General features: G+C 39.6%; 1 protein-coding gene across 1 annotated transcript in view; it reads right to left on the reverse strand.

Annotated features, from left to right (window-relative positions):
- Positions 1–25444, reverse strand: part of LOC130917834 (14-3-3 protein gamma-1-like) — a 26648-nt gene extending 1204 nt beyond the window's left edge. Inside the window, exons 1-2 of the mRNA XM_057839568.1 lie at positions 25057–25444; positions 1–1870 (exon numbers count right to left, since the gene is read on the reverse strand). The exon at positions 1–1870 is cut by the window's left edge and continues 1204 nt beyond it. Of these exons, the coding sequence (XP_057695551.1) occupies positions 1214–1870; positions 25057–25143 (744 nt within the window). The 5' untranslated portion in view covers positions 25144–25444 and the 3' untranslated portion in view covers positions 1–1213. The remainder of the gene's footprint in view (positions 1871–25056) is intronic.
- Positions 25445–26094: the final 650 nt, after the last annotated feature.

The following is a 26094-nucleotide window of genomic DNA, read 5'->3' on the forward strand; positions in this document are numbered from 1 at the left end:
AATTTAAAAAAAAAAAAAACTTGTGTATATATAAGTATATTTTTTTAATAAATGTTTTTTAAGCACTTCAAATGTAATAATTATGATAAGTTTTGTTACTGTCCCACTGAATTATTTCTAAACAAGAATATAGTTGAAGAATGCTTGTCTTTATTAAATGCTTCATTGAGAGAGTCCACTCAAATCCGCTCTAGCTGCTCACTTACACACAATGAGTTGCCACAGCAACTGTTTAACAAGTTAAACGACAATTGACGCATGCAGTGCTTTGAAGTTTCGGCTTCCAAGCACGGCAAGATCAAACCTTAATGTCTGTCAATCATCGTTAATTTTAATAAGCAACTCCAGTGTACTGCCTGGCCAAGAAATACGGCAGGAGCGAGAGGCTACGTGATCGGATCAGGACAGCTCTATAAAATACTGCATTTATTTATTTATTTTTATTTTTTTTACTTTAATTGAAAAAAAAAAAAAAATCTGCGATAGACTGAGGGCGCAAAGTAGCGAGGGATAAATATATACATATAAGATTTCATTTTTATATCTACAGTATCTCGTTCCGATGCTGTTTAAAAATATAATAAGCTCCGCCTGTACTTCGCAGATTTTCGATTTTCGCGGGGGCGGTGGTGTCCCCCATTAACCGTGAAAAATGGGATCCCTGCATTATTTTTTGTGTCAGTCATTTCAGTAACTAGTGTGGGTTTTACTTTTATTAACAGAGGAGTACCAACAATGTTGTCTACGTGTGTAGTTCTGTGTCCTTCAAACAAGGAACCAAAAAGTAAAACTAATTAGCATGTCTTTTAATGATGTGGGAATTTCCATTAAAAATGCATTTTTTAATCAAACAACTGGAATTTAAATATCTGCTGCCTGTCTGTCTTCTAAAAAAGTGACCTTACTTCTCTAACATCTTTTCCACTGACATTTCAACACAAGGCTAAAAATCATCATTCAGTCCTTCAAATTTCTCAAAGGACAGTTTATTTACTGTGTGAACTCTTGAGCTTTTGCCACCTGGAAGTACGTCATGGTGAAAAGGTCTACTTCAACTAACGCTCACCTCTGTTCTTTTCTGGAAACACATGGAAAAATAAACAACGGCTGCTGCGCGAGTGGATCCGGCAAAAAGCGGCTGCCAAAGTCCACCGGCCTTTTTTCTCCTGCCAAGATTCTTTTTCGGCGTCTTCGCCTTCTTGTTGTGGGGCATTTAGTTGTTGCCCTCCCCGCCCTCGTCGTCCTGCTGGTCGCTCGTCCACAGAGTCAAGTTGTCGCGCAGCAGCTGCATGATGAGCGTGGAGTCTTTGTACGAGTCCTCGTTGAGGGTGTCTAGCTCGGCGATGGCGTCGTCGAAGGCCGTCTTGGCCAGATGACACGCCTGCTCCGGCGCGTTCTGGATCTCGTAGTAGAAGACCGAATAGTTGAGAGCGAGGCCCAGCCGAATGGGATGGGTGGGCTGCATGTGCTCCTTGCTGATCTCATGCGCTTCGTTGTAGGCCTTTTCCGACGACTCCACCACGGCGGCGCGCTTCTCTCCAGTGGCCACCTCGGCCAGGTAGCGGTAGTAGTCGCCCTTCATCTTCAGGTAGAACACTTTGCTCTCGTGCTGCGTGTCGCCGCAATTCTTGATCAGGAAGTTGTCCAGAAGGTTGAGTACATCCTGGCACACGGCCTCCAGCTCCTTCTCGATTTTTTCCCGGTAGGCGCGCACCATCTCGATCTTTTTTTCGTTGCCGTCGGCCGACGTCTTTTGCTCGATGCTGGAGATGACGCGCCAGGACGAGCGACGGGCACCCACCACATTTTTGTAGGCCACCGATAACAGGTTGCGCTCTTCGTTGGACAGAGCCTCGTTCAGCTCCGTCACCTGCAAGAGAGAACAATAGCAGGACTGGTCAAATCAACGTCACTGGCAGTAAATGAGTTAAAATAGGGGTGTCAGACCGCATCGTAGTTATGTTTTCACTCAGAGGGTAATTATATCTGCTAACTAGGCCTGTTCCAATTAATTGATTACCGTATTTTTCGTACTATAAGGCACACCAGAAGCCTTCAATTTTCTCAAAAACCTATAGTGCGCCTTATAATCTGATGCGCCTAATGCAGTGTATCACAAAAGTGAGTACACCCCTCGCATTTCTGCAGATATTTAAGTATATCTTTTCATGGGACAACACTGACAAAATGAAACATTGACACAATGAAAAGTAGTCTGTGTGCAGCTTATATAATAGAGTTCATTTATTTTCCCCTCAAAATATAGCCATTAATATCTAAACCCCTGGCAACAAAAGTGAGCACACCCCTTTGAAAAAACGTACATCCCTAAATGTCCAAATTGAGTACTGCTCGTCATTTTTCCTCCAAAATGTCATGTGACTCGTTACAGGAGTGCTTTCAGCATTGCTGCAGAGATTGAAGAGGTGGGGGGTCAGCCTGTTAGTTCTCAGAAAATATGCCGCACTCTACATCAAATTGGTGTGCATGGCTGTCACCCCAGGAGGAAGCCTCTTCTGAAGACGGTACACAAGAAAGTCCGCCCGTCTCATTCGACCATCGATCATGGTTCCAGTAATCCATGTGCTTTGTTGACATGTCTTCAGCAAACTGTTTGTAAGCTTTCTTGTCTTCCTTTGAGCTAGTTGGGCATCCGGAGCATCACCTTTGTGGGTTTGATTAAACTCTCAAAATGGCGAGAAAAAGACAACTTTCACGTGAAACTCGACAATCTTTTCTTAGAAATGAAGGCTATTCCATAACAGAAATTACCAAGAAATAGAAAATTTCCTACAACGCTGTACATTTTATTTGTAGAGCGCTTTTTTCCTATGCTAAAAGACGCAAAGACGTAGGAACAAAAAACAGCAAACAACGTGAACAGAACAAAACAATAAAGAAAATAATTATAAGTTAAAAGCTAGTTTAAAAAGGTACCTTACAGGTACGGATGGGTTTAGGGAGTGAGTTCCAAAGGGAGGGGGCAGCAACGGAGTAGGCTCTGTCCCCCCAAGTTCGGTGTGTTCTTTGTTGGGGTGGTGCGAGGATGTTTCCATTAGAAGAGCGGAGGTGACGAGAGGGGGTGTGGGGACTAGAGCTGGGAATCTTTGGGCACCTAACGATTCAATTACGATTACGATTCAGAGGCTCCGATTCGATTATAAAACGACTATTGATGCATAAAACGATTAAAAAATTTTTTTTTTTTTAAATGTTTTGTACATTAGTTCCAAAATTGTTCAAAAATCCTCTCAGGCTAAACCTACTATTTCAGTATCAAGTTAACATATAACATTAAACAAATATACAAAAATAACAGTAAATCCAGACCCCATTCTTTATCAGCAGCTTTAAACTACATTCAATTAAGTTAATGTTGTGAATCAACTGTTACAGTTGTTAAAATTGCTCCCGTTATTCCATAATTTCCCTTCTGTCTACTTTTGTCAAAGTTTTAACACTATTTCATCATTTAAAGATAGACTTAAGACCAGATTCTGCCGATTTAGGAGTATTTTAGATAAAAAGTTAATTAGGTTCGCTACAACAGAGCCTTCCAGAGAGGTCTACTGCCTTAAGATGGCGGCTGTTTACTTACGCCGGAAAGTCTGTCATTTCGCATTTCGGTTCAATCATACATGTTCTAATACCGACGTCGTCTGTCATTTTGCATCTAGTTCTACATATATATGATATCAACTGTAGCCGTATGTTTGTAGCAACTAGCAACTGGGAGTTCTTTGTAGCGGCTGTCAGCCGCAGTCAGGTATTATCAGGGGTCGCGTTAACCGAATATTTTCCGTCGTTGACCGTTTTTTTAAAACGGTGACGGAAAAAACTGAAGTCCGTCCGTCATTTTGACAGGTTGCAATTCACACCCCATCCCACAGGGTGGCATATTAATTAGCTATTGTCTCTCTTAATGCATGACGTTGTTGGCTATTCTGTCAGAATATTGTAGCGTCACCGTGGTCTGGCGGCAGCACCGTGATTGACACATCAACGCGAGGTTCTTATTGGTGCACCCGGTGTGCCAGCACGTCATCCAATTGGTGGACTAGATTGCCGCCTGTGTATAGCCAAGTTTCCGAGGTACTTCCGGTTTACTTCCTTATGTCTTCCTTCCCCTTCCGTTTCCTCCTGTTTACCGTTGAAGTCAATGGCGGTGGAATCGAAGTTGGAAGGTCTTTATACAAGATCCCGGGAATGTTATTTTGATGTAGGCGGGTGGAGAACCAAGCCAAGGCCTCCATGCTTCGTACCATGTCGATTTCCAAACCATGGGTGCTCGTACTCGTCATACAGGTGGGAGGGAAGGAGATGTACAAAACTGACAGCTCCTGCAGTCATGCCCCCGCTGTTATGGAAGGTAATGTGCTCTAAAAATAGGAAACCTAAAATCTGGCGCATGAAACGACTTGTTGCCTTTGCTATTGATATAACGATGATGATTGTAATTACGAAGTTTAATCATTTTTACAACAACTAGCTTCTGCTACTGCTGCTAGCCGCCTGTTGCTAATCGTGTTTGAATGCACCGCATAAATCCAAGTGTTACAAGTTTTTATTCGTTTGTTTACAGCTGGGAAATGCTGTTATAAAAGGGAAGACAACTTGACTTGTACGTTGATGGACATATATCGAACATATATCGTTTGCGTTCCACAATGATGATGACAGCTCGACTCCCGGGAGAGGCCGAGAGAGAGGCAGGAATTGTGACAGATGGTGGTTCGCCGAGATCGCCGTGATCCAACTACGAACTTGTGAACGGTAGCATCTTTAAATATATGCTATTGGAGCTGGAATTACCGAGGACGGGAAAAAAGCACATCTAAATGCCGCCGAGGGCCTCCGTGATGTCGCTATTTGTTCACGAGGCTCCGGAGCTCTGCGGTCTGATATCACATTCTCGTATGCTATTTTTGCAATACTTTTATAAATGTGATTTATTGACCTGTTTTGGAGTGCACCAACCGTTTTAAATAAAACAAGAAATTGAATCATGTCTAAATGTTTTATTGCGATCAATGCCTGCAATAAAAAAAAGAATGACATACTATTTGTGTTTACATCATATGTACATAACCTTGTAGCATTTCCTTGTAACAAAACAATACATGTCAGCCCTTCTGCAGTCGGCAAATGTAATATAACTTGTAATTTCACCACATTTTGGTCACTAATGGCCGTAGTATCAATCCATTCCTCACGTTAACACAGGCTGACCGTTGTTAATAATTTTGTCCACGAATGATCAACGAAGTGACACGAACTGCCATCCAATCTCATCTATGTGTCATCTAGGTCGTGCTGAATCAATTTTTGAAGATTCCATGGGTTGCTCTGGCTTGATTTCGTAGTTTTATCGTCGTCAATACACTGCTAATACACTGCTACTCGACCGGACCGGAAGTGCGAAGCAGACAATTTCCAAGATGGCGGCGCCCATATTTCGCTCAGGAAACTTGTCTATAGACCCCAATCACATGACGTCACAACTCCGCCCCCTGACTGGAGCAGCCATATTGTCCGTCAGCTCGTCGTGTTTACACATTACCGCTACGTACATGCCTCCTATTACGGCGTGTTTTTTCTGATCGTTAACATTAATAATCAAAATGGCGAAGGCGTGTGTGGCGGTTGGTTGCAGTAACAGAGAAGACAGACGGAGAGACTTGAAGTTCTACCGTATTCTGAGAGACCCGAAGATGAGAGCGAGATGGACTGCTGTAATTCGACAAGAAATCTGGGCACCAGACGATCCACAGACTATGTAGTAGTCATTTTATATCTGGTAAGATGCATTTAATATAAATTTAGAAGATTTTGGGCTGACAACCACAATTAAGATTGTGTGACGTTGGTGATTGGGGTCTATATAGTTGCCTCTTTTTCTTTGGGAGTGGAGTTGTTTTGTTGGTGTTGGCGGTAAGCAGAGTAAAAAGAGGGAGAAAAATACAACTTCCGTGTCTAATTTTTCGCCGCCAAGCAAGCGTTACAATATTAATTAAAAATGAATGAAAACTAAATACTATTGAATATGTCATCATTATCATTTTAAAAATTTAAGTGAATAGATTATGACTGGATTTTTATGACCCTGTCAGTCAAAATGACAGACAACGAAAATGTCTAGCGCAACCTCTGGGTATTATTGTTTTTTTTTTTTATCTAGCGGCATGAGTTGAACATGATATTTACTCTCGGTCTGTTCCCCATTGTGTCCCAACTGTCCCACTGTGTTTTACTTCCGCTTTACCTGGTATACTTCAATAATCGGAATTTGGATATTTGTGACTCGTTCTCGAATCTTCCACGGCCGAATCGCGAATAATCTAAGAATCGTAAATTTTGCACGCCTCTAGTGGGGACAGAGAAGGTCTGTGAGGTAGGGAGGGGGCCAAGTTATTGAGTGCTTTGTAAGTGAGAAGGATGATTTGGAACCGAATTCTGTATGAAATAGGAAGCCAGTGCAGTTTGTGGAGGACGGGGGTAATGTGGTTCCTATAGGGGATCCGGGTGAGAAGGCGTGCAGCGGAGTTTTGGATATATTGTAGTTTATTGATGAGTTTGGATGGAGAACCGAAAAGAATGCTGTTACAGTAGTCAGTTGTTTTCAGCAGCAGAGAAGGTGAGGGAGGGGTGAAGACGGGCTATGTTCCTGAGGTGGAAAAAGGCAGTTCTGATGATGTGGTTAACGTTCTGGTCGAATCTTAGTTTATTGTCAAAAATGATACCTAGGTTGCGGGAATTAACAGCTAGTCTGTCATTGGTCTGCAAAGCTGTAACTGTTACAAAATGAGCATTATTTGATAAAAGCAAAGTTTGAAGGAGAAAATTATTATCTAAAATAAAAATCCTTATTTCCAACCTTGTCAATGTCTTGACTGTATTTTCTATTAATTTTGAAACTCATTTTAAAAATAAAAGTGTGACTTATGAAGGAAAACACAACATTGTCTGAGTGACACCAAACTTTTCAAGGGTAGTGTATACAGTGCCTTGCAAAAGTATTCGGCCCCCTTGAACCTTGCAACCTTTCGCCACATTTCAGGCTTCAAACATAAAGATATAACATTTTAATTTTTTGTCAAGAATCAACAACAAGTGGGACACAATCGTGAAGTGGAACCAAATTTATTGGATAATTTAAACTTTTTTAACAAATAAAAAACTGAAAAGTGGGGCGTGCAATATTATTCGGCCCCCTTGCGTTAATACTTTGTAGCGCCACCTTTTGCTCCAATTACAGCTGCAAGTCGCTTGGGGTATGTTTCTATCAGTTTTGCACATCGAGAGACTGACATTCTTGCCCATTCTTCCTTGCAAAACAGCTTGAGCTCAGTGAGGTTGGATGGAGAGTGTTTGTGAACAGCAGTCTTCAGCTCTTTCCACAGATTCTCGATTGGATTCAGGTCTGGACTTTGACTTGGCCATTCTAACACCTGGATACGTTTATTTTTGAACCATTCCATTGTAGATTTGGCTTTATGTTTTGGATCATTGTCCTGTTGGAAGATAAATCTCTGTCCCAGTCTCAGGTCTTGTGCAGATACCAACAGGTTTTCTTCCAGAATGTTCCTGTATTTGGCTGCATCCATCTTCCCGTCAATTTTAACCATCTTCCCTGTCCCTGCTGAAGAAAAGCAGGCTCAAACCATGATGCTGCCACCACCATGTTTGACAGTGGGGATGGTGTGTTCAGGGTGATGAGCTGTGTTGCTTTAACGCCAAACATATCGTTTTGCATTGTGGCCATAAAGTTCAATTTTGGTTTCATCTGACCAGAGCACCTTCTTCCACATTTTTGGTGTGTCTCCCAGGTGGCTTGTGGCAAACTTTAAACGAGACTTTTTATGGATATCTTTGAGAAATGGCTTTCTACTTGCCACTCTTCCATAAAGGCCAGATTTGTGCAGTGTACGACTGATTGTTGTCCTATGGACAGACTCTCCCACCTCAGCTGTAGATCTCTGCAGTTCATCCAGAGTGATCATGGGCCTCTTGGCTGCATCTCTGATCAGTTTTCTCCTTGTTTGAGAAGAAAGTTTGGAAGGACGGCCGGGTCTTGGTAGATTTGCTGTGGTCTGATGCTCCTTCCATTTCAATATGATGGCTTGCACAGTGCTCCTTGAGATGTTTAAAGCTTGGGAAATCTTTTTGTATCCAAATCCGGCTTTAAACTTCTCCACAACAGTATCTCGGACCTGCCTGGTGTGTTCCTTGGTTTTCATAATGCTCGCTGCACTTTAAACAGAACCCTGAGACTATCACAGAGCAGGTGCATTTATACGGAGACTTGATTACACACCGGTGGATTCTATTTATCATCATCGGTCATTTAGGACAACATTGGATCATTCAGAGATCCTCACTGAACTTCTGGAGTGAGTTTGCTGCGCTGAAAGTAAAGGGGCCGAATAATATTGCACGCCCCACTTTTCAGTTTTTTATTTGTTAAAAAAGTTTAAATTATCCAATAAATGTTGTTTTACTTCACGATTGTGTCCCACTTGTTGCTGATTCTTGACAAAAAAATTAAATTTCATATCTTTATGTTTGAAGCCTGAAATGTGGCGAGAGGTTGCAAGATTCAAGGGGGCCGAATACTTTTGCAAGGCACTGTATATATTTTACATATTCTGTATCCAGCTTGTCCGAGTCAGCTTTGTGATAACTTTTTTTTTTCATGAGCGCATTTCATGCATCATGCGGGAGAGTGAGGGCACGCTCGGCTTTTACGAGCAGTCGCCAAGTTGTGATTGAAATAAATCTTTAGAAAACAACAACGAAAGCTTGACCTCGTTGCCTGGTATGTTACAATTGTTGCACCCTCACCACTTGGAAAATAACAAATAGAATCATGGTGTGGCACTGCATACATTTTCCTGAAATTTTGACAGGCGAAAAAGTCACGGAAGTCAAACTGATTGCGCACCGATATGACTTGAGGTACCACGCAGTTCACTTTCGTGGTTGAATTTTTCCCTATGCATTTTTATATACTCCAGATCGCTCTGCATTGAATTGGGAGGGGCCATTCCCGCTTCTGGCTGAGCAGAGATTTAAGGCGCAAGACGGGCTCTGTACTTACGCCCAGCTCTATGCAATCCGCTACAGGAGGACCACCAATGAGCACTGAGTTGAAGCATTTTATTGCAACGTATGTTTGAAGGTCCAAGAAAAATGTGTGAATGGACCATCAGCTCACCACAGCTCGTTCATGTCAAATGAGCCGGCCAGTTCCACATTTGAAATTACGGGTTGGTGGAGAACGAGATATGGATTGCGAGACATAGGCTTCCGACCTCTGATCTAGTGGATTCAAAGAGTAACCCCAATCACGATTACTACTACTACTGCGCTTTATAATCCGGTGCACCCTATAGATGAAAAAAAAAACAGTTTTAAAATCAGCCATTCATTGAAGGTGTGCCTTATACCCCGATGCGCCTTATAGACCCCACTCACCAACGTCACACAATGACGTGTCGCTGTATTGTGCCGCCATATTGTCTGTCATTGTGTGTCCGTATTCTCAATTGTCTCAATTTATCGTGCAATTTATAGAGCAATTCATGGAAGCCCCGGTGCTTTCAGACTCTGTAAACTCATTGGATGTGTTGCATAAAAGGCGTTATGTGGAAAAGCTTTGGTCGATCCATTCGCCAGATCCATATTTGATGCCTAAATCGATATTTTTCGACCCGCTGTCTTCGCCGTCTCTGCCTGACATCTGCTACCCTGATATCTACAACTATCTTGTCCACAGAAACTCAGCTTATTCTCACGAAACTTTGAAAAACTTTTAAGAGCAGCACTCTAAGCAACATTACCCCGTGTGACCCTTTACTTCCAATTTTCTAAAATGGCGACAATCAATTAAAAAAAAAAGTTGACTGCGATGGCCGACGCTTCAAGGATAGGTGGATATTGGACTATTTCTTCAATAAAATACGCAACAACTGTGTCTGCCTCATTTGCAAAGAGACAGTTGCTGTTTTCAAAGAGTTCGATGTGACGCAATATTACCAAACAAGACACGCTGACATGTACGACAACATTACAGGGAAGATACGCAGCGAGAAATGAAAGCAACTTGAAGCTAGTTTAATTTCACAGCAGCAGTATTTCGCAAGAGCCCGAGTGTCGAAAGAGAACGCCACAAAGGGGAGATTGTTGAAATTATAAATTTAAAAAAATAATAATAAAGCAAATGTGACACACAGAAGGGCTTGGTAAAATTTGTTTAAATATATTGTTCTACGTAAATCAACCAAGGTAGCCCCCCACATTTTTACCACACCAAATCTGTCCCTCTTTGCAAAAAGTTTGGACACCCCTGTTTAACTGATGATCCGTAGACAAGGCCAGCTTCTTTCACTTGTTACCAGCTAAATATTATTCAAAAAATAATGATGGTGGAAGAAATAAGCATCTTGAATTTGAAACTGTATGTTGTCGGCGATTAGCCTCGCAATGATCTTAATTGTGGTTGTCAGCCAAAAACCCTCTAAATATATATTAAATGCATCTTAACAGATATAAAATGACTACTACATAATCTGTGGTGATCGTTTGGTGCCCAGTTTTCTCGTTGAATTGCAGCAGTCCATCTCGCTCTCCTCTCCGGGTCTCTCGGAATACGGTAAAACTTAAGTCTCTCAGTCTATCTTTTCTGTTACTGCAACCAACCGCCACACACGCCTTCAACATTTTGATTATTAATGTTAACGAGCAGAAAAACACACCATAATAGGAGGAATTTACGTAGCGGTAATGCGTAAACACGACGAGCTGACGGACAATATGGCGCGGAGGCGTGGTTGTGACGTCATGTGAGTGGGGTCTATAGTGCGGAAAATACAGTAATCAACAAATAATGGATTAGCAAATCAACAACTATTTTGATAGTTGAATTGTTTAGAGACATTGTTGACTCTTTTCAGCCTCCTAGTAGCAAATATTAAATATTTTTCTTTTTTTTTCATTTTACATTATTATTTGCAATTGTTTATTTAAAAAAATAAAATAAAATATTTTAATTTCAATTGTTTACATAAAAAATATTTTTAAAAACATATATATTTTTATTCTATTATTTGGGCTAAATAAAAAAACAACCAAAAATTCATCTACTTTATACAACTTTAAAAAGTAAAAAAAAAAACAGTATTCTCCATTTTCTTTAGTCCTCAATCTTGAAATGCTTTTTTAAATTTTATTTCAGCGAAAACAAGCAGTTGATTTTTGATTAGCGTTCGCTGGCCACACAAAATGATGCGGCCGTATATACTATATAAATTAGGCCTGAATGATTTAGGAAAAAATTAACATTGCAACACCTCCATATATGAATTTAATTCGTTCCAGGACCTTGTTTGAAAGTTGAAATGGTTATCGAGCGGGATTCTCCCTTAAGAATACATTAGAATTCCATTAATTCCTTCCACAGCCCTAAATCCTTATTAAACACTGCTGGTACAATTACAAATACTAACAACACATAGCAAAACAAATAAATTATAAATCATTCACCAGCACAAAATGTAGGCGCACCCACATTTTTCATTGCATCACCTTTAACGCCATACTTTTAATCACTCTCCATAACATCTATACAATAATTCATATGAGTGAGTCCACTTAAATTCACTCACGCTTAGGACAACAGAAGATTGACTAAAAGATGATCGACACATTCGTGCCTTTAATTATAGAGCTACAAAGCCTTCCACTATCCAGATCAAAGCTACAAACCTGTCAATCATTGTTAACTTTAACTAGCAAACGCCGGCTGTACTGCTGACCCAAAAAAAAAAAAAAAAAAAACAGCAGGCGGGAGAGTGAGAGGCTGTACTAGCATGAAGCATGAAAACATAAATACAGTGATCCCTCGCTACTTCGCGCTTCAAACTTCGCACCCTCAGTCCATCGCTGATTTTTTTCAATTACAAAAAAAATATACAGATCAGCTGTCCCGAGCCGATCGCATAGTCTCACACTTGCTCCCTCCCTCCCTCTCCCTGCTCTTTGTTCGTCAGAGAGTGAACTGGAGTTGTTTATTAAAGTAAAAAATGATTGACAGACGGTTATGCTTTGATTTTGCCAGAGACTCAACCTTCAAAGCCCCGCATGCATCAATCATCGTTTAAATTGTTAAACAGTTGCTGTGGCAACTCATTGTGTGTAAGTGAGCATCCGGAGCGGATTTGAGTGGACACTCAATGAAGCATTCAATAAAGACTAGAATTTTTAAAAACTTTTTTAAATGGACTGGGCGTCTACTTTTTTTCTTGTTTAAAAATATTTCTGTGGGACAGTAACATGTTTAAAACTTATCATAATTATAACATTTAAGTGTTTAGAAAACCATTTACTTATTTATTTATATATATTTATATATATATATATATATATATATATATATATATATATATATATATATATATATATATACCGTATTGGCCCGAATATAAGACGGTGTTTTTTGCATTGAAATCAGATTGAAAAAGCACTGTCGTCTTTTATTCGCGGTCTAGACGTTATACCCATTCACGACACTAGATGACGCCAGATATCATTGAAGCGATTTTCTGTCATGACATCTCAAATATCTCAAGTTTAACCAGTTGGCATTACTTCATTGCAATGTTTTTCCTTATTCAGATTTGTTTCAAGACTACAATTACAGTTAGACTTCACTTTGATGGTAAATGCAGTTATTGCAATTTTGTTGTTTTATCACAATAGATTTTTTTATTTACATTTCAAAAACCAGAAGTCATTCATATACAAATGTGATTCCACACAAGTTTACATATTTAAATGTTCAGATATAAAGATTTGAATGAGGCAAAATAACATGCTTTTTCTCTCAAATATATTGTTATAATCATTTGTTTCGGATGTCCTGTAATTATTTTCTGTATAAAAAATAATTTGGTGTTCAAAAAGTCTTTTTTCAAACTTGAGTATTGAAAAAGAGGGGGTCGTCTTATAATCAGGGTCGTCTTATATTCGGGCCAATACGGTATATATATATATATATATATATATATATATATATATATATATATATATATATATATATATATATATATATATATATATATATATATATATGCATACAAACATTTATTTAAAAAGTTTTTTAAAAAATAAAAAAAAAACTGAGGTGGGAATCTTTGGGCACCCAATGATTTGATTACGATTCAGAGGCTACGATTCGATTATAAATTGTTTATAAGCACCCCCCAAGCTATTATCTGTTTTTAATGTTTCGTACATTAGTTACAAAAATTGTACAAAAACCCTCTCAGGCTTAAATAAATGACTATTTCAGTATCAAGTTAAGAGTTCAAAACAGTAAATAATATACTCAAGTCTGTCCCAATCGGTATCAGCAGCTTTGAACTACATTCAATTAATTTAATGTTGTGAATCGACAGTTAAAGTTGTTAAAATAGCTCCCGTTATTTCATTATTTCCCTTCGGTCTACTTTCGACATGTGAAAGTTTTAAAACTGTTTCATCATTTAAAGATAAATTCAAGTCAAGATTTTGCCAATTTAGGAGTATTTTGGATAAAAAGTTAATTCGCCCGTTAGGTTCGCTACAACAGCCTTCCAGAGAAGACTACTGCTTTAAGATGGCGGTTGTTTACTAACACCAGTATGTCTGTCATTTTGCATCTAGTTTTCTATGTATGTGCTGCTAACGCCGCCGAGTCTGTCATTTCACATCGAGTTCTTTAAACATATGATATATACACTAGCATTATGTGGACGTACAGTAGTTTGTAGCAGCTGTCGGCAGCAGTCAGGTATTATTGTTTTTTGTTTTTTTTTATCTAGCGCAGTGGTTCTAAACCTTGCTAAAGGTACTGAACCCCAAGATTTTCACAGGTATTTTTCACAGAACCCTTTGGAATTTCATAATAAAGCCATTTTTTAACGAATTTAAAACCTAGCAAGCTAATATCTAAGTGAATTCTTGTTCGAATTTCTTCCAGATTTCAGATTTACTTCAAATAATTTTGCCTTCTACCGTTTCATTCATTTCACACTGTTCCTTTTTTTGTTGTTTTCATGTCTACATTCTCATTTTATTGTCACATTCTTGCATCACATACTATAATTCATGGCGTAGAATGACAAAATTTGTTTTTTTAACAGAGTACGCAAAGGGCGGCAAAGGGTCCTGGTCTATGTTCCAACAGATCCAGCACAGACAGTTCAACCAATGAGGTTTCGGTTGAACCCCAGTTAAGAACCAATGATCTAGCAGCGTGAGTTGAGCCAGAGCCGTGAGTTGAGCATTGTTATTACCCGGGTAATGACAAGCATGATATTTACTCTCAGTCCGTTCCTCATTGCGTCCAGAAGACCGCGCTGACTGTGTTTTAGTTCCGCTTCACTTGACATATTTCAATAATCGGAATTTGGATGTTTGTGAATGGTTCTCGAGTCTTCCACGGCCGAATCGCGAATAATCTAAGTATCTGAAATTTCGCACACCTCTAGTCTTATATGTACAGTGGGGCAAATGAGTATTTGGTCAACCACCAATTGTGCAAGTTCTCCTACTTGAAATATTAGAGAGGCCTGTAATTGTCAACATGGGTAAACCTCAACCATGAGAGACAGAATGTGGAAAACAAAACTGAAAATCACATTGTTTGATTTTTAAAGAATTTATTTCCAAATAAGAGTGGAAAATAAGTATTTGGTCACCTACAAACAAGCAAGATTTCTGGATGTCAAAGAGGTCTAACTTCTATTGAGGTCTAACGAGGCTCACCTCGTATTAATGGCACCTGTTTTAACTCATTATCGGTATAAAAGACACCTGTCCACAACCTCAGTCAGTCACACTCCAAACTCCACTATCGCTAAGACCAAAGAGCTGTCGAAGAACACCAGAGACAAAATTGTAGACCTGCACCAGGCTGGGACGACTGAATCTGCAATAGGTAAAACGATTGGTGTAAAGAAATCAACTGTGGGAGCAATTATTAGAAAATGGAAGACATACAAGACCACTGATAATCTCCCTCGATCTGGGGCTCCATGCAAGATCTCACCCCGTGGCGTCAAAATAATAACAAGAACGGTGAACAAAAATCCCAGAACCACATGGGGGGACCTAGTGAATGACCTACAGAGAGCTGGGACCACAGTAACAAAGGCTACTATCAGTAATTGCCAGACGTGTCCCCCTGCTGAAGCCAGTACACGTCCAGGCCCGTCTGCGGTTCGCTAGAGAGCATTTGGATGATCCAGAAGAGGACTGGGAGAATGTGTTATGGTCAGATGAAACCAAAATAGAACTTTTTGGTAGAAACACAGGTTCTCATGTTTGGAGGAGAAAGAATACTGAATTGCATCCGAAGAACACCATACCTACTGTGAAGCATGGGGGTGTAAACATCATGCTTTGGGGCTGTTTTTCTGCAAACGGACTAGGACGACTGATCTGTTTAAAGGAAAGAATGAAAGGGGCCATGTATCGAGAGATTTTGAGTGAAAATCTCCTTCCATCAGCAAGGGCATTGAAGATGACACGTGGCTGGGTCTTTCAGCATAACAATGATCCCAAAGCCAGTCCCCAGATCTCCACCCCATACAAAATCTGTGGAAGAGGTTGAAAGTATGTGTTGCCCGACGATAGCCCCAAAACATCACTGCTCTAGAGGAGATCTGCAAGGAACTATGGGCCAAAATACCAGCAACAGTGTGTGAAAAGCTTGTAAAGAGTTACAGAAAACGTTTGGCCTCCGTTATTGCCAACAAAGGGTACATAACAAAGTGTTGAGATGAACTTTTGGTATTGAACAAATTCTTATTTTCCACCATCATTTGCAAATAAATTCTTTAAAAATCAAACAATGTAATTTTCTGGGTTTTTTCCCACATTCTGTCTCTCATGGTTGAGGTTTACCCATGTTGACAATTACAGGCCTCTGTAATATTTTCAAGTGGAAGAACTTGCACAATTTGTGGTTGACTAAATACTTATTTGCCCCACTTTATCTCTTTTCCAATGATAGATTTGAATAAATACATTGAACAACATTTTTTTTTTTTAATTCCCAATCCCCATCCCCCGCTCCTAACCCCCCCCTCTTTTTTTTTTTTTTTTTTTTGGGCGCAACTTTGCGGTTTTCCACTTATCGCAGCGGGTTCTGGTCCCCATTAACTGCGAAAAATGAGGGATCGCTATACATTTGTTTTCATTAATATCCCTGACTTTTCCTACCGATTCATGACAAATGGCACGATCAGCCCAATTTCCGATAACATCGGGACATCCCTAGTTTAAAATTTTTTTGTTTTTCCACGATCAGAGGTCTTTAAAAAAATTATCATGATATGCTGTGCAACCATGTTTCACATGAAGGTCATTAATGCTTGATGTCTCTCCCTTAAATCCATTTTGAAAAAGATCTGTAGTTCATAATTCATTGAAGACAAGTATATTCTTGTCCCGGAAAATGCCATCTGTGTGCTGAAAATGAACAATGTGTTAAGGTTGAATCTGTACAGGACATTTGATCATGCTCGCAGTTTGCAGGGCTGAGTTTCGTGTTGTAAGGTGAGTCATCGAATTTTAGCACACGCAATGATGAGTGTTATAAGTTTGGTTCAAATTTAATGTAGCGCACATTCATCTTTGAAAGACCCCTGGAGATAAATAAAAAAAACTAACTAAAATGGTTGCTTCCAAGTAAAACAAACTCAACTAGAGTACTTCTAGTCGACTCTACTAATACTCTACTGAACTTACTTCGCTTCGGTGCCATTGACAGCAATCGACATCAAATCCATTGGCACTGAATGATCGTGTTTCAGTGCCATTGACGGTGTTAGACGTCCAATCCATGCCATTGACAGTGAGAGTCACTGGGAAGGCTGGCAGCGAATGAGCATTTGTTCATTCGCTGCCAGCCATCTTAGCTTAAATGGATGGGATGAAAGGAGCCAGAAGATTGGACGTCTTTCATCGTATATCAAAAGGCCTTTGGATTGGACGTCTGTCCCCGCTATCGTTCAGCCTGTTATGTAGCCATTTCCATGGTAACACACTCACACTCTACTTCATGAGACACCGGCACACATTTGGCAGGCTGCTCTGGTAATTTTCCATGAAACCTATGATTAAGTTGAAGATGTCAGATAGAGTCATTGTTTTTTTGTTCGGTGGAAGGCATTGAAGATGGGAGCGGCCATCTGCAAATGACTGAAATGTTGTCATGAGCCCTGCGGGCAGCTGCACTGTAAATGAAAACCCTCCGTGTACACACCCTGACCTTAGCCAAGGCTAAAATTGACTACTTCTTCTTTCGCCTTAACCATGCAGTGAGATCAGTCATTAACCCTTTACTAGCAAGTATGGCTAACATCATGACTCAAAATAGTCTTAATTTGTAGATTGAAATGATAATGTTTCTCAACTTAAAATAGCCTAATAGTTCTCAGTTTTCTAGTGATATTTTACATCTTAAATGGTCTAGTATAATGTGTAACTTTAAATAGTTCTGTACCTTAGAGTATAGGGGTGTGCAATCTTAGGCACCCCACGATTCGATTCGATTCAGAGTGCTACAATTCGATTATTGAACGATGATCACGGTATTGACTAGGGGTGTGCCATCTTAGGCACGCCACGATTCGATTCGATTACGATTCAGGGTGCTACGTTCCGATTATTAAACGATGATTGGGGTATTGATGATGATCGCAGTTATCACGATTATCGCGATTATCGATGTGTCGTACATTACTACTTACTACAGTAGCCAAACAAATTTATGTCCATTATTTATTTAAAATATCCTAATGATTCAACAGGAACGGTGGAAACATGGCCATACAACAAAAAGCTGCCCTTAAGCTGCTTTTTTTATTTTTTTTTTTTTTTACAAGAAAGTGCAAAAACATTAACCATTTTAAAGGGAGTATTTATTTCTCTCAACAATACAATAAAATTTACACAGGTGGAATGAATTCCACATTTTCTGGAAACAAATTGTCTTTAGAAGTAAGACTTCTTTTAACCAATATACTTTATTTTCACAGAATTCTGTACTATTTTGCATGTTTGTGGTGTTACCGCTGTACTTAATCGTGGTTTTCCACGTTCTGCATATGAAATACACGTTACCAAATTAGCTAATTAGCTTAGCGCTCGGTGCTAACTATTAACATCTCAAAAACAACAACAATTAATACTAAACAGTACAAGAGGGTTCGTGTACTCACCTCTTTTAGATGCATATAGGTCTGAGCAACACACTCAGGACATTTTTTATTTGAAATGCCTTAAAACTACTGCTGGACATCTAAATGACAAGGAGCAACGAACTATCTCTCTTCCCTTCTTGCTCTAAAAAAAATAACTTGCGCACAAAAGCGCAACCACCGGGTTGCGCTTCTTTACCTATCTCTCTCATACACAAATTTATTTTCCAGTCTTTTAAAAAGGAGTAAATCTCTCTCTCAGTAACCAGCAGCATCCATCATAACGTGTGGGCGCCTGTTAACGGTGCCCGGCGGCAGACGTGTCTTGAATTTCGTTCTGCTACGAGCAGCTGCCATAAAGTTATGAGGGAAAAACATTGTCCTTGAACCTTTAAGAATCGTAATCGAATCGTCACGTGTCGAATCACGATGCATGTAATAATCGATTTTTTGGAACTCCTCTAGCATTGACCATCATCACGGTAATCACGATGATCACGATTCTAGATGTATCGTGCATTACTAATTAATAAAGTAGCTAAACAAATTTATGTCCATTATTTATTCTAAATATCCTAATGATTCAACAGGAACGATGGAAACATGCCCATTCAACAAAAAGCTGCCCTCAAGCTGCTTTTTTTTTTTTGTGCAAAAAAAGTGCAAAAATATTAACCATTTTAAAGGCAGTACATATTTCTCTCAAAAATACAATAAAATTTACACAGGTGGAAAGAATTTCACATTTTCTGGAAACAAAGTGTCTTTAGAAATAAGACTTCTTTTAACAAATATACTTTGTTTTCAGAGATTTCTGCACTATTTCACATGTTTGTAGTGTTACTGCTGTACTTACTCATGGTTTTACACGTTCTGCATATGGAATAACTTTTGTGCACCAACAAATAACGCACAAATGGACATGGAAATACACGTTAGCGAATTCGCTAATTAGCTTAGCGCTCCGCGCTAACTGTTAACATCCCAAAAACAACAACAATAAAAGCTAAACAGTACAAGAGGGGTCGTGTACTCACCTCTTATAGACACACATGGGTCTTAGCAACACACTCAGGACATTTTTCAATTGACATGACTTGAAACTCCTGCTGGACAACTGAAAGACAAGGAGCAACGAACTATCTCTCTTCCCCTCTCGCTCTAAAAAATAACTTGCGCACAGAAGCGCAACCGCCAGGTCCCTGCCTGTCTCATACACAAATTTATTTTCCAGTCTTTTGAAAAGGAGTAAATCTCTCGCTCAGTAACCGGCAGCATCCGTCATAACGTTGTGCGTGCGTCCGTGCGGCAGACGTGTCTTGAATTTACGAGTGGCTGTCATATTTTTATTAGGGAAAATCATCATTTTTGAACATTTATGAATGTAAATGAACCGTCACGTGTCGAATCTCGAAGCATCTAATAATCGATTTTTTGGCACTCTCTTGTTAGAGTAGGCAATGGTTTAAAATTTATGGTATTGTAGGCCCACCAGGCTTGTAAAGAACTGGGGGGGGAATCCCTACAATTCCTTATTTTAAGACTTTAAAAGTCTTCCTTTTAATGCCTTATTTAATTACAGTGATCCATCGCTATTTCGAACTTCAAACTTCACACCGTCAGTCCATCGCAGATTTTTTTTTTCAATTAAAAAAAAAAAAAACAGCTGTTGGTCAACCAGGCAGTGCACGTGCACTGGAGTTGTTTATTAAAGTTAACGATGATTGACAGATGAATGTGTTTGATCTTGCCAGATTCACGAACTTCAGAAGCGCCGCAGGCGTCAATCATCGTTTAACTTCTTAAACAGTTGCTTTGGCAACTCAGTGTGTATGTAAGTGAGCAGCTCCAAGCGGATTTGAGTAGACTCACTCAATAAAGCATTCAATAAAGCCAAGCATTTTTCTACAACTACTAGTACTTTATTCTGGTGTGAAAATTATTCGGTGGGACAATAACATGTTTAAAACTTATAATAATTATTACATTTGAAGTGCTTAATAAACATCTATTACAACATAAATATACTTGTTGTTTTTTTTTTGTTTTTTTTATTATACTTTTGGGGGAAAAAATGTGAAAAAACATGTCTTATATGTATCTTTCCAATGCTAAATCTGAATAAGCACATTGAACACAAACACACACAAAAAAATTGCGGTTTTTCACTTATCGCGGCGGATTCTGGTCCCCATTACATGCGAAAAACGAGGGATCACTGTACTTCACTTGTCCTTAACTCATTGGCTACCATTGACGATGATAGGCGGTCAATCTATTTGACCTGAATTACCATTAAAGAGTCCACTCAGGTTGTTGTTCTTGTGGACTCTAACTTTTGACCCTTACTCCTCTGTCATTTGTGAACCAATCGTCTTAAAACTTGGTAGCTATGTAACCTGGGCCAGTATCTGTCGATCCTTGGAGCCGGATTTTTTTATTTTTGTATGGGGGCTGAATAAATAATTGCAGAATTAAAGTTAGGAGTTAGCCAATAGAGGGAAACCTTCAGTAGGTTAGGAATTTGTCAGTAGAGGGCGGTGTGGAATTACCCTTGGCTGTAGGTGAAGAGTTGAAACCTAATAGTCCAACGCCTAATTTTGATCACGTGCATTCTGTATAACTCACAATGTGATGAAAAATTGTCAAATATCTTATTTTTTTACTTAGTTTTTCGTGACTGTAAAATGGTCTTTGGATTTATATTGTATTTTATATTATGCCGTTGGAGGCAATAGATACACAATAGATAATACCTTATTTTTCGGACAAGAAGGCAGTTTTTTTTCAAGGTTTGGCAGAGGGTGCGTCTTGTACTCTGGAGCTACTTATGTGCGAAATTATTAACACATTATTGTATCATTGTTGCTTTTTAGCATGCTCTGTATGCTATAGTTATCTCATTAACACTGTTACATTAACATACCAGGCAGGTTCTCAGTTCGTTGTTTATGCGTCATGTAATGTTAGCATTAGTGCTGCAACGATTAATCGATTAACTCGAGTATTCGATTAGAAAAAAATATTCGGATTAAATTTTTTTGCTTCAGGTATTCGTTTAATTAAAGTGGCATTGTAATGTTTTATTTTGGAAGTGTTTGCATTTCGTTTTATTGATTAAGGTGGATACACTACCCTCTGGTCTGCCTCATTTCACATGGCTGAATCCAACTGCTCCCTGTTCAGACCAGCGTAAGCTAAGTTTTTGTTTGAGCTCATGTTTTTTAATGCATTCGTAATTTATTTTATAGGTATATTTAGCCGTTTTTTGTTTTTTGTTTTTTTGTATGGGAATATGTGTCTGAACCATTTGTTTGGAGCATTGTAAAAATAAAAAACGTTAGCTTTTTGTAGCATTTAAGCTAGCGGAATTTTGCTATGTAAGTTAGCCAGTTGTTCTTTTGTTGTACATAGATCTGTATTTATTATTTTTTAAAACCGTTTGTGGCTCAGCTCAGGTATTTTAATTTTTCATGTTCCTTATCCGATTAATCGATCATTCAAACTAACTCGTACATCGATTAATCGACTACTAAAATAATCGATAGCTGCAGCCCTAGTTAGCATACCGTACACTTATTCAGCCTATTGTTCTCTATTGTATTTTTATTTTAAACTGCCTTTCAAGATGACATGTCTGTTCTTGGTGCTGGATTCTATCAAATAAATTTCCCCCAAAAATGCGACTTAGACTCCGGTGCGACTTATATATGTTTTTTTCCTTTTCATTGCGCATTTTTTGGCTGGTGCGACCATAGACCGTAGTTTTAACTTTTGGGGAGGGGGCGGGCACAACATGTTGATGAACCCGAAACGCAGTTTCAGCCATAAAATTAACTTCCAAGAATAATTATCATAATAAGTTGAAAATAAGCGTTTTTGTTTCCCATCATTTTTTAGGGGAATTCTAAATCAGGCTGCTGAGGATAGCAATACTTTTCGCCAAGATCATCATCCATTGAATAGGGTCCGCCCGCCGGTGTTAACAAAATAACAGGTGTTCTGTAAAATTTTCCACCACATCAGAAATTGCAACTTTGTGTTAAAAATGGTCGCGAAAACAGCAGTTACAAAGTAAACCCTACAAACTTTCTTCAAATGAAGTAATATTTACTTACGTTTGATCATGGACAGACATGAAGAAAAGTTTTCCTCAGACACATTTTGCCATGTTAGCTGCACACAACAACTGCACGCCGCTCTCTCACTGTTTACGTCTTCGCCGTGTAGTTAAGCATTAATTTACGCCATATTCGTGTGGAACATGTATGTTCACAATATTACTTGTTTATTTAGCACCTGTGGATAAGATTGAGAATACAACTGAATGTAAAAGAGGGCTTATTCACCGCCACAACAGCTTTGGGAGCAAAATACTATAAGGGTGCAAAATTTGTTGTACAATTAGCGTCTTTAGTGGGGCAAATTGAAACTCCATCACCATTTTGGTGGTGCTCTCTGGCTTTTCATGGTCCACATTTTCAATCCTTGGTTCTTGCTCAGTAGTTGTCGCTTTTGAAAGCTTAGGTTTAAAAAATTACGTACATCCATATTGCCTCTTCGTTCATCAGGTGGTTTTGGCTAAGCAAAGCAAATGACTGTCTAAGGTGCTAGTTGTGTTACTTTGGATTTGTGGGTTTCTTAAATAAAACATCTCACTGAAAGGGTTGACCTTTTTTACTGAAAAGAAGAGAAGCATCATCAACATTAACTGTCCACTGGCGTTTTTTTATCAGCTGTCTCAAGCAGACATTACTAATCGAACATGCAGATACGATTTGCTCATATCATTACAATAGTCACAGGATTTGTTCGAAAAATAATTTTGACCAATTATAATTAATGTTTTTTTCATTTCATTCATTTTTGTTGTTTGTTTTATTGCTTTACAACTATTATAGACAGGGGTGCACATAAGTGGTCCGCATGCGCGCATGCGTACTGGACGGAGACATATGCGCTGGCCCTCAACGGCTTCCATACGCTTTTGCGTACCGATGGCTGACCACTGTATTTGCGGCGGACACGAGAAAATAACTTCTCAAAGTGTCAAAGTCGCAGGCCCCACTGAGTAATTATTTTCGTGTTCCCCCACCCCCGTCAAAAGACAGACAGACGACAGACGTCACCGGAGCTACCGAAAAAAAAGGAGTTTTGCTGAAAAGTGGCTGCAGGAGGTACCATGGCTAGAAGCAAATGATGCTCGCACGGAAATGTGGTACAAAATTCGCCGTGAGAATCCCAATGTCGCTGATAAGAGCAACGCATTTTATGTTGGGTCAAAGAATTTCAGCCATCCAAACTTTGAAAAGCACGAAAAAAACAGAGCATTTGGCAATTAAGCAAACTATCGATGTCAGACAGGACCCCACTCACCCTATGGACAAGTGGCAGAATAAAGTTATTGAAGAACACCGCCATGCACTGACAAGTGTGTGTGAGCTCTTATGAGGACATCCCACTTTTACAAAGGCTTGGAGTTAATGTGGGAGCCGCATAATGCCCTTTATTTTGAATTAGTGCTTTTATGTATATTTCTTTACATTTTACTTCAAAGTAATGGCAATTTTGTTGTGCCAGTTGAAGTTAATCAAGCAAAAATTGTTAATATAATTAATTAAAGGTAATTGGCTCTAAGTAAAGCTTGTCATAATTTTATCGCGTCAGGCGGGTCGGCTCTCAAGCTCAATGAGGACCAAGTCACATCTCCAGGTCCTCCTCTGAGAACCTGGGCAAAAAAAATATGTGGACCCCTGATTATAGACAATATATTACCGGAAAATTTTTAATTTTAAAATCATATATGGGAATGTCAATTATATGCAATGACACTTCTCGGCCACCGGGTGGGGCCTGGCCCCCCCTTAAAATCTGCTTATGGGTGCGACTTATACTCAGGTGCGACTTATAGTCCAAAAATACGGTAGTCCAATTCTTTTGAACTGGGTGAGCTTACAGTGAATGATCCCGTTTCAGTGCCACTGACGGCGAGACATCCATTGCTGTCAACCCTCCCAGTCACACTGGATTGGACGTCTTTCGCCATCTCTCCCAGCACCTACATTGAATATATTTCATTGATGTTTTCAATGCACATTCATCATTTTAGTAATTCTTCCATCAAATCCTGCGCCGGTAATGTTACTTCGTTGTTGCTAACATGACACATCGGTTTCCATTTACACACTGTAACATGGGCAATCTTATATCCCATTGACTGTACTGCAATATGACAAAAGAATATTCCAGAAGGCTTCTCCTTCTTCTACAACCTCCTACGTGTGCGTGGAAGGAAAGAGCACACCAACCCCCATCCTCCACTCTCTTCATTGCTCTTCTTTGCATAAATACGTCTTACTTATACATTTTTTTATAGTTGGATTATTATATATTTTATAAGACAAAGGGAGGAAGAAGGTGGTGGGGGCAAGGGGAAAAAAAGGGGGTGGGGGCTGCAGGAGCAACCTCACATGCCCCCAGTCGCCCTTTGAGGGTTGCTTTAAATGAAACTGGTGTGATTAGATTGAAAATTAGTATTTTATAAGTAATAAAAAATTAAAGCAGATCTGTGGCGCTGGCCTGCGTGTGGCAGAAAGGCACCGCCCAAATTGAGCAGGCGCATCACTAAAACCGTTCAACGAATTACTCAAAAAATATGACAAGACAAAGGGAGTGGCTTTGACGTCAGGTCAGCAAAAGCACACTGTTAATTTAAGAATAATAGAAAATGAAAGCAGTCCCCACTCAAGTCATTGTGGCTGACTTGCTGAGCACACTATAGAGATGACATAATGATTTAATAGGCACTCACCGATTTCATGGCGGCCGCCATGTCGTCATACCTCTCAGCCTGCTCGGCCAGCCTGGCTTTCTGCACCAGCTGCTCGCGGTCGACCATCTTTGGACAAATGGAGAGCTTTTATTCCTGGTATTTTGGCTTAATTTGGAATTTTGGAGGGATGGTGCTGTTGTTGGGGGGAGCGAGGGGGTGTTGAGGCGTGGCGCCGCTCGCCTGGAGATTTTTTATTATTATTATTATTATTATTATTTTAAGATATCGTTTTGTATTTGTTTTTCCTCTGTTCAATTCGCAATGCGGTGAAAATCCGACGACAAGTGAACGCTGCAGCTGTTCTGCTCGTCTCCCGCTAGCGCTCTCTCTCCCTCCCTCTCTATCGGTTGCGTCATCTCCCAGTAGAAAATTGAGTGCCCGTGCCAATGATGTATTAGCAGTGGCCGCCCTGACTCAAGGCGTTGTGGGTAATGGAGTTTAAAAAAAGCAGTGGTAGGGTGCCATTATGGCAGTGCTTCTTAATTATTTTCTGTGTTGCCCCCCCTCCAGGAAGACGAAAAAGTTTCGCGCCCCCCCCAAGCCCCAACTCTATGCTGCCACTGTAAATATATTGTAGTATTATTTGTATATAAAATTCTTATTATTATAAGTACACCTCTGCATAACATTGTGTTATTTTTAATATAAAAGAAAAAAAGTACAGTGATCCCTCGTTTTTCGCGATTAATGGGGGCCAGAACTCGCCGCGATAAGTAAAAAACCCATAGGCGGAGTTTGACTTTTGGGGCTGGGGGGGCACAACATGTTGGTGACGCAGTGTCAGCAATAAAATTAACTTACAAGAATATTTATAATAATAAGTTGACAATGAACGTTTTTTGTTTCCCATCATTCTTGAGTGGAATTCTAAATCAGGCTGCTAAGGCAATACTTTTCGCCAAGATCGTCATCCATTGAATATCGTATGCCCGCCGGTGTCGTGCCAATGTAGTTACCCCAGTCAAAAATTGTATCCCCTGGGCGGAGCCATATGGAGGTAGATTTGTGTCTTTATTA

This window comes from Corythoichthys intestinalis, chromosome 6, assembly GCF_030265065.1.
Source record: "Corythoichthys intestinalis isolate RoL2023-P3 chromosome 6, ASM3026506v1, whole genome shotgun sequence".
NCBI classification, from domain to species: domain Eukaryota; kingdom Metazoa; phylum Chordata; class Actinopteri; order Syngnathiformes; family Syngnathidae; genus Corythoichthys; species Corythoichthys intestinalis.